Source organism: Serinus canaria, chromosome 9, assembly GCF_022539315.1.
Source record: "Serinus canaria isolate serCan28SL12 chromosome 9, serCan2020, whole genome shotgun sequence".
NCBI classification, from domain to species: Eukaryota; Metazoa; Chordata; class Aves; order Passeriformes; family Fringillidae; genus Serinus; species Serinus canaria.
Window position 1 is genome coordinate 16,065,737 of NC_066323.1, and position 17,388 is coordinate 16,083,124.

Consider the following 17,388-nt stretch of genomic DNA (forward strand, 5'->3'; position numbering starts at 1 on the left):
CTTCACAAATTTTTCTTGATATTTCATCCTCTATCGATGGGAGGAAAGCAAGTGGTCTCCAGATGCTAATATGGGTATACCAGCTCTTTATTAAAAAATGCAGGTCTGAATTTCCTTTCCTTTTACATGGCAGCTCCAATGTTTCAAAGGCTAATATGCTGAGAGCTATCATATTTTATATGTTCCTTTATTTAGTAAAGATCATTGCACAACCAGTCTAAAAACACCACTGTAAGTACTCAAAGCTGTGCTCAAATCACCCAAAAATCCCTCTGATTCTCATACCAAGTATATTCACTTAGTCTAAACAGAACCTAGTAGCCTCTGACAGACAGCTGAACTCATGTAGAGCAATGCTTGCTCTAAACAGAGTGAATAAGGATTGAAAGAAAGCTCCTGTAGTTGTGCTTTTATTTGTACAAATACCTTTCCTCAGGAGCTGCAGGCCCATGCCAGGTGGCAGCAGCTCTCTTCTGGAACTCAGGGCAAAGCCTGGCTATGACACTGAGAAAAGCAGCTCTGTCTTGTGCCCCAGGCTCGTGCTGTGATGGGATTTGCAGCTGCCAGAGGACCCCAGCTCTGGAGCTTTCCACCCAGGACACCTCCTGGGTCACTGTCCCCCAGCCTCTGCAGTCCCTGCTGTCTGGCTCAGGGAGCAGGAGGCACCACATCACTATTTAAGTGCACACCAGCCCCTGAATAGCAGTAAACCCCAGTACTGAGCAACTGCTGGTTATTCTGCCCCATAAAACACATCCAGGACAATGACTGACAGGGACAGAGAGCACTGAGGCTGGAGCTCAGGTGAACACCTCTGCTGGTCATGTGGAATTTGACCTCACATAGAAACCCTCCAGGCAGGTTAACTACAATTTGTGAAATCAAACTGACACAATCAAGTACCAAAAAAGCACAACAAATGTGTCAAACATACTAAAGGCCAGCAGGCATACCGACAGATTTTTCCACCAAAAGCAGAAGATTTTTTTTCTGTCTTAATGCAAGACATCATTTTATAAACCAACATATGGAATGATAAAAGACTTCCTAAAATATTATTCAAAAAATAATGGCAAAGTGCTGTTAATTTTCACACAGAGGCTGAACTATAAGCCATTTAATCTTGGAATTGACCTTGCAGTTGGAGGTCTAGTGAGACTGTACAGCAGGAGATGTGCTAGAAAAAACAATACTTGCAATGCACTACCTCAGAAACTGGACTACTGTGGTTAAAATATAAATATAAATATATATATGTAAACTAACTTAATAGGCTCTGAACAATTTATCTAATTAATAAAAACATGAACAGCCATATATTTCATTAAAAAAAAAATCTTACTATCTCTTTTGCAAGTAGTATCAACTAAAATCACTAAACAGCATCACCTTGTGTCAATAACAGACTAGAGTATGCATTCCAGTCATTTACAAGACACTTTATGATAGAAGGTCTACAATAAATATGCACTTCTGATGGCCTTGCCATTAAAGACTGAAAAAAGCTTTTTCCATCCCCTTATTGACATGAAATGGACAAAAAAAGGTTAGAAATAACCAACCTCCCTTTCTATTTTTCTGTCACTGCATTTCACTTGCTCTCAAAGAACACCCCAAAGTAATTCTGAAAAACTGAAGGAAAAACAATATAGAAAAAAGTTATGAGATTCTGTAAAAAGAGGGGGGGAAAAAGTTACTGATGTATTTTCCATCTCAACAGTTGGGCATACAGAAGTTGAAATGTACAAAGGAATATCATTTATCTTACCCTATTTTCTCTGACCATTTATTCTGAATTAGAACAGAAGTTGTGACACAAAAACAAACTAGAAAGTTTGCAACAGAGCCTTTCATGGCATTGGCATCTCCTTGCATTAAGGACTTCTGCAGCAAGACACAGCCCTTGGGGTGTCAGTGCAGTCACAAGAGATCACCTGGGGGTCACAGACTTCATCCCTCCACTTTAGGCAGTGCCTTGGTGTCACACGTGGGAGCCAACTGCAGATCCCTGGGATGCCATGGAGAGAAGAAGCAACCTCCAGGAAGCCCTTGCTGAGCTCCCATGGCCTGAGACAGCATCCCAGAGCAGTCAGAAGGTGGCAGGAGGAAAACTGGGACTTCACTCTTTAGCTACCCAATATAGACTTTTGCTGCTGAATTTCCCCCTCTGGAAATTAAAGTACCCTGTGACCCAGGCCAGTGTGTCTGCAGCCTTCTTGCTTCTGATGGACACTTTGAAAGATGGATTTAATCAGAACTAAACCAAGACTATTTTTGCAGCCACAAGGATCAGAGAATGAGCCAGAGTGACTCTGAGGGGCCAGTGCTGTCTCCCTAAAACTCCTGTGCTTCCCAAAAGAGCTGGCTCAGAAGGTAGAGGCTACCAGCCTCCACAAAGAAGGGCTTGCCAGATGGAGTTGCCCTGGGACAATTTTCCTGGGCAAGTGACCTGCAGTTTGGCTTTGCTAAAGCTTGGTAAACCATCTACATTCAGACATGCCAATGCATTTCAGACCACAGGAAGATTCCCGGCTCTTGCTGTGGTGAGGTGCAGAGGCCAAAGACCACACTCCAGGACAGCCTGTCCCAGCCTTCCCAGAGCAACACCCCACAAAATACTCAATGCACCTCTATGGACATACTTCAGCACTACAGTGTCAGAGACACTGATTGAACACAGACTCAGATTTGAGCTCTCTATTAGGCTGGTGAGAACTGCTTATTCCTTTGGTATTGTGGGGAGTTCTTCAATTTTACAGCTAGGGTTTCACACTGGCTAAAAATAAATGTTTATTTCCATTAAAGAAGGAGCAATGGAAGAAGTTACCATTCTGAAAACAGGGGCAAAATCTCTGCTTCTCTCTGTTTATGGCCCATATTTAATTTACCAGATGTATGCCTTTAAAACCAAGAAATATAATAGCTTAGGATGGCATAAATTTTATATTGCCTACATAATAGCCATTATGACACCATGAAATGAAAACTTCATTGTGGCACAAACTACATTTGCACCCAATGTTAATTGCAGTATTTATCTCAAAGTGCAAACCAACACAAAATATTTTAGAGAAAGAGACATAAAAAGAGTCAACAGCACATGCTGGTCAACCTTACATTAACATCAGCATACATTAATAACAGCATCATAACAGAGGAGCATTGAATGCTGCTACTTTTAAAGAATGCATCATTTTCAAGCAAGCACAGCTGCTAATTCTCTTACTAGAAAAACTGCATATTTCTATACATTTCATTTTTCATTTATTTAGGGTTTTTTGGGGTTTTTTTTTTGTTTGCTTGTTTTTGGTTTTTTTTTGTATTATCAGTTAAAATTAGTATAAAGAATATTTGGTGAGTGAGAGGGAAACGACAACAACCAATATTTGACATTTAGGAAGAAACCAGAGGTCAAAGCTCTCCTGTCACTTCCAAATGCCCTTAAAACTGCATTTGACAAGAAAATGCATTCAGCTTATTTTGTGCATAGCTTAGAATTCAGAGCAGCCCACAGCTCTCCCCCTTCCAAGTGTTTGGGAATGGTAAACAAATTGGCACATAATTACATTCCGTCTCTTAGCAACCCTAAATGCCTTGCAATGAAGTTATTGGGCTTTTTTTCTGATGTGTACTTGTAATGACATTATTTCCACAAATTTTAGACCCAGTCCAAACCCACTTCATACAGAACCTCCTAGATCAGCATTCAGTTTAATGGCAGCAAAGATCAATTAGTGAAAGCTACCATCTTGTTTGTAATCTCTTGGGAAGACAATTCACAATAAATATATACTGAGAACAAACAAATGACTAAGTAGGAAGGGGCTAGTCAAAATATTTTGTCACAAGCCCAAATAGCCTTTTCCATTGCCATAACTGCAAAAAAACAGTACAGAAACCTGTGGTTTAAACATAAACCTTTAGACAGCAAAGTTCATTAGTTTACTGAATTAATGAAATTTGAAATTTTACAATAGAAGAGAAGGTTGGGCCAGTTTCGCAAGAAAAGAATTGTTTATGGTAATGTTTTTTTAAAATGCACTCCCACTTGTAGGCATGAAGGAATTCTAAAAAGCCAGTTCTTGAAAGGGGAAATATTGCTGCCACTCCTCCCCTTCTGCAGACACAGCACAACAGAGCAGCAGCAGACTGCTGGGAGCGGTTGTCAAAATCTTCACTACATTTTAGTGGAGTGGAGAGGGCCTTTGTTCAATGTCTTCCCTGGAAAGACAAACCCTAAGTTTCCTTTCCCTCCTAATAATACATCAGAACAGATATCAACCAGAAAAAATAAGATGCTGAAAAATCAGTACTGTCATAAAATACAATAAAAACAGTAACCTAGAATACCTTGTTCTTCCAAAAGAGTTTTACTACACATTCCCTCACATGTTTCCTCATTTAAAAGCTGATTTTTTTATTAGAATCTATGTACAATCACTGGCAGAGATGCATAGATACACATTTTGTCACTGTGTCCCTAGTAACAAAGATAATATTACTTCTCTTTTTAGTGGTTGATTTAGGTACAAGTATGTCTCTAAATTAATTCCCAAAGCAGGTTATTTTTCCCTTACCATAGATCTTCCCCAAAATGGTAACCAAATAATAAACTCAGTTGAAGCAGGAGTAACAAGCAGTCTCTCACTGAATAGTGTTAATTATCAGTATTTGCACCTCAACTGATTACTTAGGAAATGAAGATGAAAATCTGTCAGCCTGAAACTGGACACTGAAAATAGATTTTCCTCAAGTGCAAGAGCAACACCATAAATCACAAAAATTAACTTCAGCACAGGGACTTAGGAGTTGGTATCTCTATAATGCTTGATAAATTACATCTGCATAGCAGACAGGAGCCTAAATAACTTCAAGGGGTTTTGGCAATAACTAAGACAAATGAAGTATTTCACAGTGTTTTGTTACTGTGCAGTATTTTCCATTTCAGTCAGGCACCTGGTAGTGTAGCTGGGCTCACACAAAGTTCCTGACACAAAAACCTCAGTTTCCAAGTAGATGAGAAGGAAAAACTGCATCACTTCAGTCAGGCATCTGACAGAAGAGAGGTAAAAAGAAGGGGAAAGTGATTCCTTTCCTTTGTTTCAGTAAAGATCAGTTCTTCAAGAGCTCCTCTTCAAGTACAAGCTGTGCCAGTGGGCAGACACTGACAGCAGCATATGCTGCACCTGCCCTACAGCAAAGAAACCAGGGCAGCTCTGCACTGCTGCTGCTCTCTTTGAGCACATTGAGGTGCAGGCAGAGCTTGCTTAGCTCCCGCCCCACCTCTTAACTTCTCCTTGCACACCACCACTCATTCCTGGGAGACTGCAGCCCTCCAGATTTCCTAATCAAATGCCACACATAACTCCTTTTAAACAAGCTAAGCTAGGGAAAACTTGTAACAGTCTATATTTTGCTGGGAAGGAGTCAGAGATCAATGTCATTGTCATCATTATCATCAGGTCTAAGATGAAGTATGTAAAGGAGCAAAGGTGGTTTTGGAATGCTTTGTTGATAATGGAATGGTCCTAGGTTGGTTTTGAATTTTTTTTGCTCTGTCCTCATTTACTCTTCTGAAATCTAGTAGAATCTAGGAGGTGATAGCAACAAAGGTTTCCAGGAAAACAATATATTCAGCGTAGTTCGCTCAACTGCAAAGAGCTCCTTCATATCTAATTTTAAAAGGCATAATTAAAAACCCCACTACTTTATCTTCACACATAGATTTTTTTCTCATTGAAAGACAGAAAAAAAAGAAAAAAAAAAGGCAATGACCCAAGCCTTTTCAACCTTCATCCATTTTTTTAAATGCTCAAAACAGCATCTAAGAGGAGAAGAAGATACGCTGGCAAGAGGATGCAGGTGAAAGCAGCGATGCTCAAAGCCAGCTTCCCTTTAAGGAGCTGCCTGGGCTGGAGCAGTCACATGGCCACTGATGTGTGTGTGGCTCTGTGCTCAGTAAGCCATGCAGCTCTTTGGCTGCACCAGCCAAAGTGTGTCATGTGAGCCAGGGGTTGCCATGGCGAGCACAAATGCGGCTCCCATCTGCTTCAACACCCAGGCAGTGCAATTCAGATCAGCAATGCACAAATGTGATTTCCTAGGGGGAAAAAACTGCACTTTGCTTTGCCTAACAGTTTGGATATAAAGCTGAAACAATTAAAATGATCTCTGAAATGATATTTAAGATAAACTGCTGGGAAACCTTTTAATCTCAGAACAATAGCCATGTAACAAACACTAGCAGTTCAATCTTCAATAGGAGCTGCATTTTGGCATAAACTGCAGTACATGAGTTTCAGAATATTTTTCCAATTAAATACCAAGAATGCTGTATTTCTTCAGAAAAGAAGAATGGGAGATAGCTGTTCCATTGAAATAAAAATCATGTCAAACCAACCCTAAAATTCACTCACTGCATTTCTTAATGTGGTAATCCATACATAGGCTGGCATTCAATGCAGGAAATTTCTGTGAAAGATGTTCCTGACACTGAGGTAGCATTTTATTATCAGAGCCCTAAAACCTGCTACCAAAATTAAGCAGCTTGCTTATACAGCAGGATAATGAAGACCTGCATCATATGGGCTGCCATTCCTAACTTGGTGATGGAATGCAGCTGGAGCTACTTGCAACCCAGAGGCAGGTTTATTGAGGGGATCCTGTTTCTGTAGGGGCAGCCAAAGGACTGTTTTACCAGATGGAGGTCAATTCCAGCAAGGCACCTTGTTCTTGCACTTTCAGGAACCTCACTATACCACCAGGATCTAACATAAGTGTTCAGAGACGTCTGGCATACCACGGCCTTCAGTGTTTAATGCACATACAGGGGATATTCCTGTATGCTACTTCTTTCACAGAAAAGATATTCAAGTCCTGAAATAATCTGAGATAGAGACTCCAGACAATAATTGATAAGGAGCCTAATCTTAGAGTATAACCATAAAACATGAGTGCCCAAGCTTCTGAGTGATTATATAAAAGCAGCAGATCTCAAAATAATTAAAATATTTAATAAAAGTCAGTCATTTGTCTCCATGTTTGTAGAAATTCCTGAAAAGGGATAACTTGTATTGAAAAAGACAATTGATTCTCTCAGTATTTCCTTCCCACAAGAAGACCAAATAAAAATTCTATTTTAGTTAGAGCCAGATAGATTCACCATACCCCTAACTCTGCCCACCACTTATAAGGGGCTGCTCTCAATCCTTACAGCACCATTCAGCCTGTAATTGCTACCAGCTCAGGGCACATGGAAGTGCAGAGCTCTCTCAGCACAGAAAGATCATGATGTTGTCTTTGTTCTTCATCCTCATTAGAAGATACTCTGCTGGGTCTTCATGGGTTAATTTCCGATTCTTCTCTTTTTTAACCTTATGCTTTTTACTGCAACCCTACACATCTCAGTTCTACCAGCACATACTATAGATTTTTCTCCAATAGCAATAAAAAGGAAAATCTCCATTGCAAATCACTTGCTGATTTAAAGGAATCAGAGTACTAAAGCACAAAGTGATGCTCCAGGATCTCCTCTCCATTAGAGTGAGCAGCATTTAGCATCAATTGCTATTATTTTTAATCTGATGTCTGAAAAATTGAAGACCTACATCACTACTGACCCAATCAAGATGCTTCTCCCACAACAAAATTACATTACAGATTATATGAATTTTTACTGAATCTATCTTGAATCTCTCTGCCTACAGAAGATGAATATCAAAATCTAACAAAAAAAATATTGGATGTAGTCTAAGGATGAAAAGAACTGATTTTGTTTTGCTTTTAAGTTTTCTTAATGACAAAATTGTTAATATCTCACTCAAATTCATCTCATCACCAAAAATTAGAAAAATGAAATCACCAGTCAGACTCCTACTAACGTGCTTTTGGTGTTAACAGACTATGTTCTTAATTAGCCCTCTTGGTTTACTTATTGTGGATGGCTGCAGGATTGTCTCACAGAGTCACAAAACTGAGCATAAGATTAATAACTTCTCACGCTCCTCAATACCTCTCCTTCAGCCCTGAGCATTCTGCAAACAGCAGGAATTTGCTACCCCATAGCTGCACACAGAGAAGCAAAACAAACTTTGTGTTTAATTATAGAAGATTATTCTCTAGATGGGCTACATTTTTAAACAATCTCTTTTGCAGTAGTAAAGGACTCAGCAGTTTCCTTTTGTCTTTAAAGATTCAATTAAAAGTATGTTTCCAAAATTAAATTACAGCGTGAAATTAGCTAAGGGTATGAAATACGGCATTTGCCCTGGCATTCAGGGGAAGGCTGTTCAAAGCAATTCACTTAATGGCTCCAACATGTGATCTCAACTTAATAACTAAAGTGCCCTCAGCTCACAGAGGATCTACTGGTGAGATGCACCCTGTATAATCCACCAAAAAGAGAAATGGATTAAACCCAGGTAAATCTTATTAATTTATGGAAAACCCTGCAGTTACTTTCATTTTTGATCTTTTAAAATGTTACCATTTTGTCAAGAAACACACTTGTTGGCAAGAATATTTCTGTGGGTTTTAGCTGCCTTTGGCCTTCTCAATCTCGACACATTCCAGAAACATCTGCGGGAGTCCATTGGAAGTGTTTGCTCCTCTGCAGCTTTCAGAGAGAACTGCTGGATGTAATTCATCACAACCACTGGGGACACACTCCACTTTATTCTCTGCTCCACTAATATAGGGAAGGAAATGAGCAGTCCCCTAACTCCTCAGGTGCCCCTTTAGTCACCTGTTGGGTGCAATTTCAGCTCATGCTGTGAGCTGTCTTTGCTCTGTGTGCACTGGGGTAGTGTTTCAGAGCAATCTAATTTCCATTTGGGGTCCTTGGGTACTGTGCAATAAAAAGGGAAATGAAAACCAATTCCACTGACACCCACCTTCTGTGGAACCACAGCAGCTCCCTCTGCTCATTCCCAGGCTCCTGGCAGCTCACAGGGGGCTGCAGCACCTGCCCCAGCCCAGCAGGGCTCTCCCTCTCCCTCCCTCTTTATGAAGGAAGGCCCTGTGCACACCACACAAAAGCCTTTTTTAGTTGGTTGGTGTCATGGTGGGCTTTTTGTGGTGAGGGTTTTGAGCATTTATTTGCTTTTATATATATATATATTTAACTGACTTCGCTTAGGATTGCAACTTAAATTAGAGTAGAAAGCCAGAAGGAAAAATAAAAGCATTCTCAACTTAACTATAAAACCCACAGCTAATAATGTCTCTGCAATCCCTTTCTTCTCTAATCTCTCCTTGCTCCCATTTTAATCCAATCACACAAAAATCTAATAATGTACATACACATTCCTCTTTTCATACAAATTTTAGCCACTGATACAGCATAACTTGACAACAAGATGCCCTTCATCTGATGTTTCTGTTACAGAAGTGGTGCGACATTCTCTTTTTCCAGGGACACTCCCAAACACAGACCCTCTACTTCTTTTTAAGGAAATAAACATCCCAATTAAATAATCAAGTATCATGCTATGTTTCCCTGTGAAAGAATAGAAATAAATAAATAAAAGTATGCATAGCCTGTCAGGAGGGTGCTGAGGAGAACATGCAAAGGGCACAGATGCCTGCCAGCTGGATGGGGCTTAAAGCAATCTTTATTAATATTAAATCCAGCCAAATACAGCTGTGATTCATGGCCCTGAAAAGAGCAATGAACTGAGCTATTTTGCTCAAAGGAAACATTTGTTTTTCTTCAACTTTATGAACAGTTATTGTTTAATGATGGATTTTCCTGAAGATACAGAAAGATTCACTCTTACTATATAATGCTGGCACAAAGCATCAGTTCTGCTGGGTTCTCAGACTGGGGCTGTCTGTTCCCAGTGTCTAGGACCATGGCTAGCTGCAATTTTGCTACAATGGGTTGTAAGATTTCTTTTTACATGTTTTTTGTTCAAGTATCTGTCCTCCAGGTTGCAACACGTGCTCTAAATTTGGGTCACAGGCAATTACAAAATTTGTCAGGGGTCAATGAACTTCAGCACAGAGCACTTTTTGGTTAGTGGAAAACTTGAGCCAGAAAAGATCAATGCTTTTAATTTGAATATGAGTTGTGCTGTATTACTGAATGTATTCCACTATTAATGAACTCCATTCTGAAATAGTTAGAAAAACTTCATCTGGGCATGCTTGAAAACAGTCTTCCTTATTTTTTATCCAGTCTTCATACCAAGAGTTTTAATTAAATTCTACTCTACTCTTTACAAATTTGTAACATACTTGAAGATATTTTCCAAACAAATGCAAACCTTTGATTCCATACAATGACACCACCAGAACTCAACAGGATCATGCAAAATATGTCTATTTCTACAGCTCTACATGCATCACTCTTGCTGAGAGGGCTTTTGGGTTAGAGGAAATACAGGATAATTTTAACTACATCCTGTAGTTGATGAGTAATCAACAGATAGTGAGAGAAGAGACTGAAAATAGAAGTGGGAACAAATGGCTACCAACTGTCCATGAAGATCCACAGAGCCCCAGCCTGTCTCAGCAGCAGTGCCAAGGGCTGTGTCCAGAGGTACAGCACTCCTCCAGGGTGACTCAGCCTGGAGCTGGGATGGGAGCACACACCCAGATGGGCTCAGGGCCAGGCCACTTCACCCACTGACACAGGTGGTCAGGCAGCCCTGTGAGTACCAACAGCTTCAAGGCACTGGGTTTTAACAAGAATAGGGACTGGAACCCCTTCAGAAGCCTTCCAGAGGACTGGAACCCCTTCAGAAGTCTTCCAGGCTCTCTATGACCCCACACACCTAAAGTGCTTTTAAACAGAACAAATGAATCCTGAGAGGAAAAAAATGCACGCACCATAGTGGATCATTATAGGTCTGAGTAATTAGTGGAACAATAGGGGGAAGGAGATCATCTAAACTTCCTGAGAAAAAGTAAAAGTTGTAAGCAGAAGCCCTAAAAGGGAAAATTTTTTGAAAATAACATCAAGATTTAGAAAGCAAACTGATAATGATTTCTGCTTTATTTCCTTGATCTTTTGGATTGTGAGGCTGGATTTCAGCCTCTATGGTAAATTTTAAATGGCTTAATTAATCACATGACTGTTCTAAAATAAAACTTCTCAGAATAACAGCAACAGCAAAATAAAATAATTTGCATTGTGTCTGTTGTTTATTTTGTGTGGCAATAACACAGGCAGCCATATGGATATGAGCATTTGGAAGGGAGGATTTGTTGGCTAGATCATCACATCTGTTTACTTATAAAAGCAAAAAAAATACATTTGGAGGTCACTCACTTCACAACCATTTTTCTTACTCTTGTTGAAAAAACCTATTAATGTTACCCTTTCTACATTGAACCAATTACAAAAGACACCCCGGGATATTTTCATGAGAAAAAGGTTTTGAAATCATAGCAAAATTAGTCTCTATGACGCCTCATCAGCCATTTCCACCATAACAGTGGTATCAGAGCAATAACTTAATCTAGGATGAAATGAGCATGCAACATGTCCAGGAGGAACATAAAGAAAACAACACTGCCCTAGTTAAGCTTCCTCATAGCACAAATCTTTTGATCAAAGGAGCACGTACCACTGACCTCATATCCAGAAATGACATTCACCAAGTGAACTCAGATTTGAATTAAAAACAAAAACAGAAAAGCCCCAAAACAAACAAACCCAAACAAAAACCACAAACAAACCCCAAAACAAAAATATCCAAACAAAAAACCTTCACAACTTACATCAACACAACGAGCCAAAAACAATGGGTTAACAAGCTTGTAATGTATAATATCTCAATAATGTATTTGCAGGTATTTCAGCTGAGGCTCTCACCATGACCCATAATATTTAATGCACTTCCTTCATCATTTTTTTGAGGTCAGGTTATAAGCATACTGTAATTTAGCAAGCATAATTATTCCTGCAAATTTAGAAAGGCACAGTTTACCACCCAGAATTTCAACTACAGAGAGATGTTCAGAAAAAAAGAAAATACTTTCACCTATTGTTCTGATTTCAAGACAAAACTATAAAAAATTAAGTTCATAAGAAATTCATTTTAAGTTATTATTTATTCTGGTAAAAATCTTTTGGTAAAACCTCTTCAGCATGTCCATATAGTCTAAGATTACACACATTTTCTCAGCTGAACAGAGCTTTTGGCAGTGAATAATCCCATGCATAGAAATCTTTTTATATTTTCTTGCTGTCACCCACGCTTGATAACACAAATTTTAGCTAAAGGACACATAATTTACGTCTTGTTCACAAGGGAAACTAAGGATAGGAATGACAGAAAACTACAGAAAGATAATGCCTGAATTCAATCACTTCCACAACCATTTCAAAAAAAAAAAAAAGCAGCAAGAGAAAAATATGATCTTACTTTTGCTGATGGGTCAGTCTTCAGTACTTGGCTTGCCAAAGAAAGGAGAGGTTATGTTGACAGCTGTTCATTACAATTCCTTCTTTACTACAACAGCTTAACTCTGCCACTGGCTGGCTGGCCCATTTCTGCTAGCTTTAGCACACAACAGTGCTCTAAAAGCTCCTCCTCTTGACAGCATCTGTCTGGATACAAGCACAAGCAAGGCTTTCCATAGAGCCATTTAGGTCCTGGGAACGAGCTACAAGTAAGGGAAACCATTAGAAGTAAATATTTTGATGACTAAGTCCAGGATTTGGCAGGCAGAAATTCATGCCCACTGATACCACCAGCTTTACAGTAGAGTAGTCACATCTTCACGGTGTTACAAGTGAAAATTACTTCCCTGACAATAACTTGAATGATGCACAAAAAACAGAAGCCAGACCTTTGAAAGCATGCACTCTGATTTACGCAACATGTCCAAGCCTTCAGATGAGGAGGGTTCATTGTTTGTTTCTTACCAAGCTTTTATATTTGTGCAATTAAAAAGGGAAAACACTGGTGAAGTATCCACACAAAACATTAATAACCTATCTAAATATGTGCATGTCAGTTATGGATGAGTCAGAAAGCAGTTGCTAATTCCAACAGATGCCCTATATATACTCCAAATACTCACCTTTTTCCTGGCACCCACAATGGCTGAGGCAAATCTACCTTCTGTTCCCAGAAATGCTGTCTACAGCTGATATTGTATCATGGCAAATATATATCCCCATGGTATTGCCAGTGAAAATGATACTGCCCCATACCTTAATTTGCAATTTATAGGCTCTGTAGGCAATATGCCAGTACCTTCTCTTAATCTGGACACAGCTTCCTGATTAGACAATGATCATGTAATGAAACCAGATGAAAAAAGATGGAGGAAAAATCATCTGTACATTAGGTCCTGTATACCTACGTATTTATTGTGCCTTACTCTCAGCTACTAATCAGCACATTAACCTTGTTTTCTCCGCATGAGTGCTAAGAACCATACTAAAATTAGGTCAGAAATTCAGATCAGATCAGCTGACTCAGCCCAGCAAGATTAGACAAAGACTAGTTGCTGTTATTTTTCCCAATCCAATACACTGTGTTTATCTCCTGCTCTGTACAATGGATCTATACATTTTTCCCCACAATTAACCTATCAAAGCCAGACACCATGAGACAGCAATCACACTGAAGGTACATCAGTGCTACTGAAGAAACACAGCCCAATGTATCCTTTGGAAAGCAAAATGTACAATCAAACTTTTTTTTTTAGGTAATTTTTCAGATCTTGGTTCAAACTGCTAAGAATAATGCATTTCAATGAACTTTAGTCATTCAGCATAGTTATGAGATGTTTTAGGTAAATAGCAGCTGCTTCTAAATAGTGTTGTGTGTGAATACCACCACTTTATTAGACAATATATTACTCATTATTATCTCATTAATATACACAAACAGCCTTCTAATAGAGGCCAACTGAACACTAAAATTTAATAGCTTCTAAACAATTCAATAATTGGACTAGCAGGTAATTCTCTGTTGGTGCCAAAGGCTTCTGGCTGCTTTATTTTGATTCTCACATGCAAAAGAAGAGTATTTGTGGGAACCCCCTCTCCTTCTCAAAAATCTACCTGCAGTTAATCACAGGGGATGACTCCCTTGTTGCTAAGGAGATTGTTTTCAGCTATTGTGAGTCTCCAGACTGGTAGCAGTTGCCACTGCACATGTGCACCACTTGCTATCTAGGCCACGCTCTCAGGAATTAGGGATAATATAAATACCCACCAAGACAAGGTAAAGACATAAAGAATATAGTACAGAACAAAGAAGAAATCAGTGATCCAACTTTACCTTTCCTGACTGCTGCATTTCAATAAAAAAAACACGGTCTTGGATGAATAGGTTACTAGATAATAATAGGAGGTTACTAGAGGGAGCCAACTCAATTGCAATCAGCCTAAGTGACTTCAGACATCCTGGTTCCTTTAGTCAAATCAGGTATTTTCCCTTGGTTTGCCATTCCTTTTAGTTTTTCCAACCAAAGGTTGATCTCAAGTATCTTTTTTAACCTCTCCAAGTTTACAAGGGAGAAAGCAAAAAAGACTTAGAAAAAGTGCTTTTCAAGATTTCCTGAGATGTTTTCCTACATTGTTTACTCAGGCAGACATGTTCTCCCCCTCAGTGTTATTGAGATAAGCCAAGCTGCGAGGTGTCACAGCACATGCCCCCGTTGAGATGGCCATGACACAGAGTATCACCACACAATTTCAGAAAGCTTTAAGCATTCTCCCATACACAGTAATACCATACCTAATCAGAAGGCCTCAGGCTTCTGCCCACACAGAGTAACATCATTCCACTTCAGCAGGCTGCAAGCATCTGCCCTTCTTGTTCTTTGTCCCAACCTTTTATCCCCTCCTGTTGATGCCCTGCCCCTGTGTGCCCTCTGCTCCCTTTGGTGGTTGGTCAGTGCCCCTGGGCACTCCAGGGCTCATTGCTGTCAGTGCTGCTCACCTGCTGTCACAGCTGTGCCCAGTTGGGGATGAGGCTGGGCCAGCCCCACTCCCCATCACCACCAACTGTGTGCCTACAGGGAGGGATCAGAGGGGATCACTGCAAAGAGTTTCCCACAGAAGAGCACTGTAGTGAGGAAATGTTATTTCCAAACCACATAAAAATACATGCTGTTCCTCTAATAAGCCCACTCTGTTGGTAGGTCCTCTACCTCCTGTCTTCTGGCTCTGTGACTGAGGATAAATATTCTCTTCTCATTGATCTCAGTGTGGGCAAGAATTTCATGGTTTGGCTCAGCCCTAAATCATCTGTTACTTCTCCAGAGCTCTTCATCAAATCGCTTTGCCAGGATCAATGAACAAAACCACACAAACCAACCACATTGTAGGAAATACTGTCACTACTATTCAAATGATGTAGAGAAGCTTGGCTAGAGGACTATAAAGAAACAGGTAGGTCCACAAGTTACCCTCTCATGTCCCAAGAAACCTATTCATAACAAAATCTGTTCTGGTACTTGGTAACCTTTATGATCACACGTATAAAAGTGCACGCAAGCAGATTAGCCAGAGTACAGCCTAATTGGCTGTATTCACCTTAATGTCATGTTATCCTTATCATTCCAATGAAATTACTGACAATCCAAATAGTTCTACTTCCTGGAAAATAAAGCAGCCATTTTTTGCTTTAAATTCCTTCATCTCCCTCCTCTCTCAAACTGTGTGTGCTGCTCTTTTCCTTTTAATGCTCCATCAAAATTATCAGACTACCGAGGCGTTGCTCAAATGTTCACAGCACAGCATGTCTGTTATACCTGGGTGTACAGTGCCCAAGACATAGCATAAAATTTAATCACTTAAACTGAAATACAGAAGATTCATGCTGGGGGAAAAAATTCAAAGGACCTCCTATCAGTTTATGCTCAAGCCATCCATTCACATATAAATGTTAAGGATTTGGATGGAGGATTTACCTCTATTACAGAATTTTACTTTCACCTCAAGAAAAACAATTTTTTGTACTGGCAAATATGTATACAATAAATATTTATATCTATTCCATTCAACCTTCTTTTCCTCTCCAAGAGGCTACAGAGATTTCATGAATATCCATTGGCAGAAGCAGCCAGGTCATGCAAGTGCTCCTCTCATTAACTGTCAATTAAAATCAATGGAATTGTTCAAGAAGAGCTGTTATAGGGCTCTGCCCATCAGGGGCTTGATCCATTTTCCTGTAAGTGATTGCAATATTGTTACTGACTTCAGAGATCACAGAATTGAAAGGAAAATGTAAATAATAGACACTTTTTTGAAGAAAACCTCAGACACCAGTTAGAAGGTTTTAGAAAATTTACCAGATTTAAAACATCAGCTCAAGAATAGTCTATTTTGATCTGTGAGACTGTCCCTGTCTTGCTCACACAGAAATACATTTTTGCACAAATTACAAACTGTTCATCTAAAAGGACTAAGAGGATGAAAACCCATTTGTCACTAGATCTACATCTATTCCAAGCACCCAAACTTTTTGTTACAGATCACACCTGCTCAAGATGCCACACATGCTGCTCAAGCTATGTCTACACAATGTAAACCACACATGTTAGAGGCCTGACAGAGGCCAATGGTCTGCACTGCTTTTGCCAGCAAGCTGCTTAGAAATCAACTGCTCTACACATATTTACCATATCTGAATCCATTGTTTTTCATTACTCTGCCAGACCACTTGTGTTTTTATCAAAATATTTACCGTTTTATTGCTTCTTCTTGTTTTCGTCGTTTTTCACTCTTTTCTTTCAAGTAAGCCAGGTTTGTTTCATTCCTCATGCGATCATTCTCTCGAGCAATGTCTGATGCATTCTGTATAACCAAGCCATCATAGGCCTTCATCCCCATATCTTCAATATACTGGAGAAAAGCGCCCAAAGTGACCTCCTCCTGATTTGAACTCATCATCTTGCAGGAGATAATGAACAAAGGAAAGCAACGTTTCCTGCAGGTTGAAAAACACAAAATACCTTTATCAGTAGGAAAATAGCTTATGGTTTATGACAGCAAGATTGCGTCAGTTGTAATTAACATCTCCATAAAAGACAGTTTTTCAGATTTTCCTATTTAAAGGATAATAAACAAAGCAATTCAGAAGACTGAGCAACATTATTCAAGACAAGAAGAGACAAAACCAAGAGTCTCTTCTTCCGGGCAATGCAGATCCAAAGAATTACACTATTTAAATCCCAAAAACATTTCCTTCCACCCCTTCCCATTTGCTAGTACCCAACAGCTGCATAAACACTGCCATCCTGAATCTCAGTTTGAATTGAACTGAGAAGGCTCCCATCATAGGACAAGAGTTCCTCTTTTACACTTTAGATAAGACTGCAACACAGCAGATTACCAGAAAAAATATCCTATTCTGACTACCAGAAAAAGTTCCTAATATCTGTAGGCTATTCCAAGGTTCAGGTGAAAAGCATTGTTCC

General features: G+C 39.5%; 1 protein-coding gene across 1 annotated transcript in view; it reads right to left on the bottom strand.

Annotated features, from left to right (window-relative positions):
- The window catches only part of NYAP2 (neuronal tyrosine-phosphorylated phosphoinositide-3-kinase adaptor 2), a 127,061-nt gene extending 110,191 nt beyond the window's left edge, over positions 1–16,870 (bottom strand). The window contains exon 1 of the mRNA XM_030226890.2: positions 16,656–16,870. Within this exon, the coding sequence (XP_030082750.2) occupies positions 16,656–16,861 (206 nt within the window). The 5' untranslated portion in view covers positions 16,862–16,870. The remainder of the gene's footprint in view (positions 1–16,655) is intronic.
- Positions 16,871–17,388: the final 518 nt, after the last annotated feature.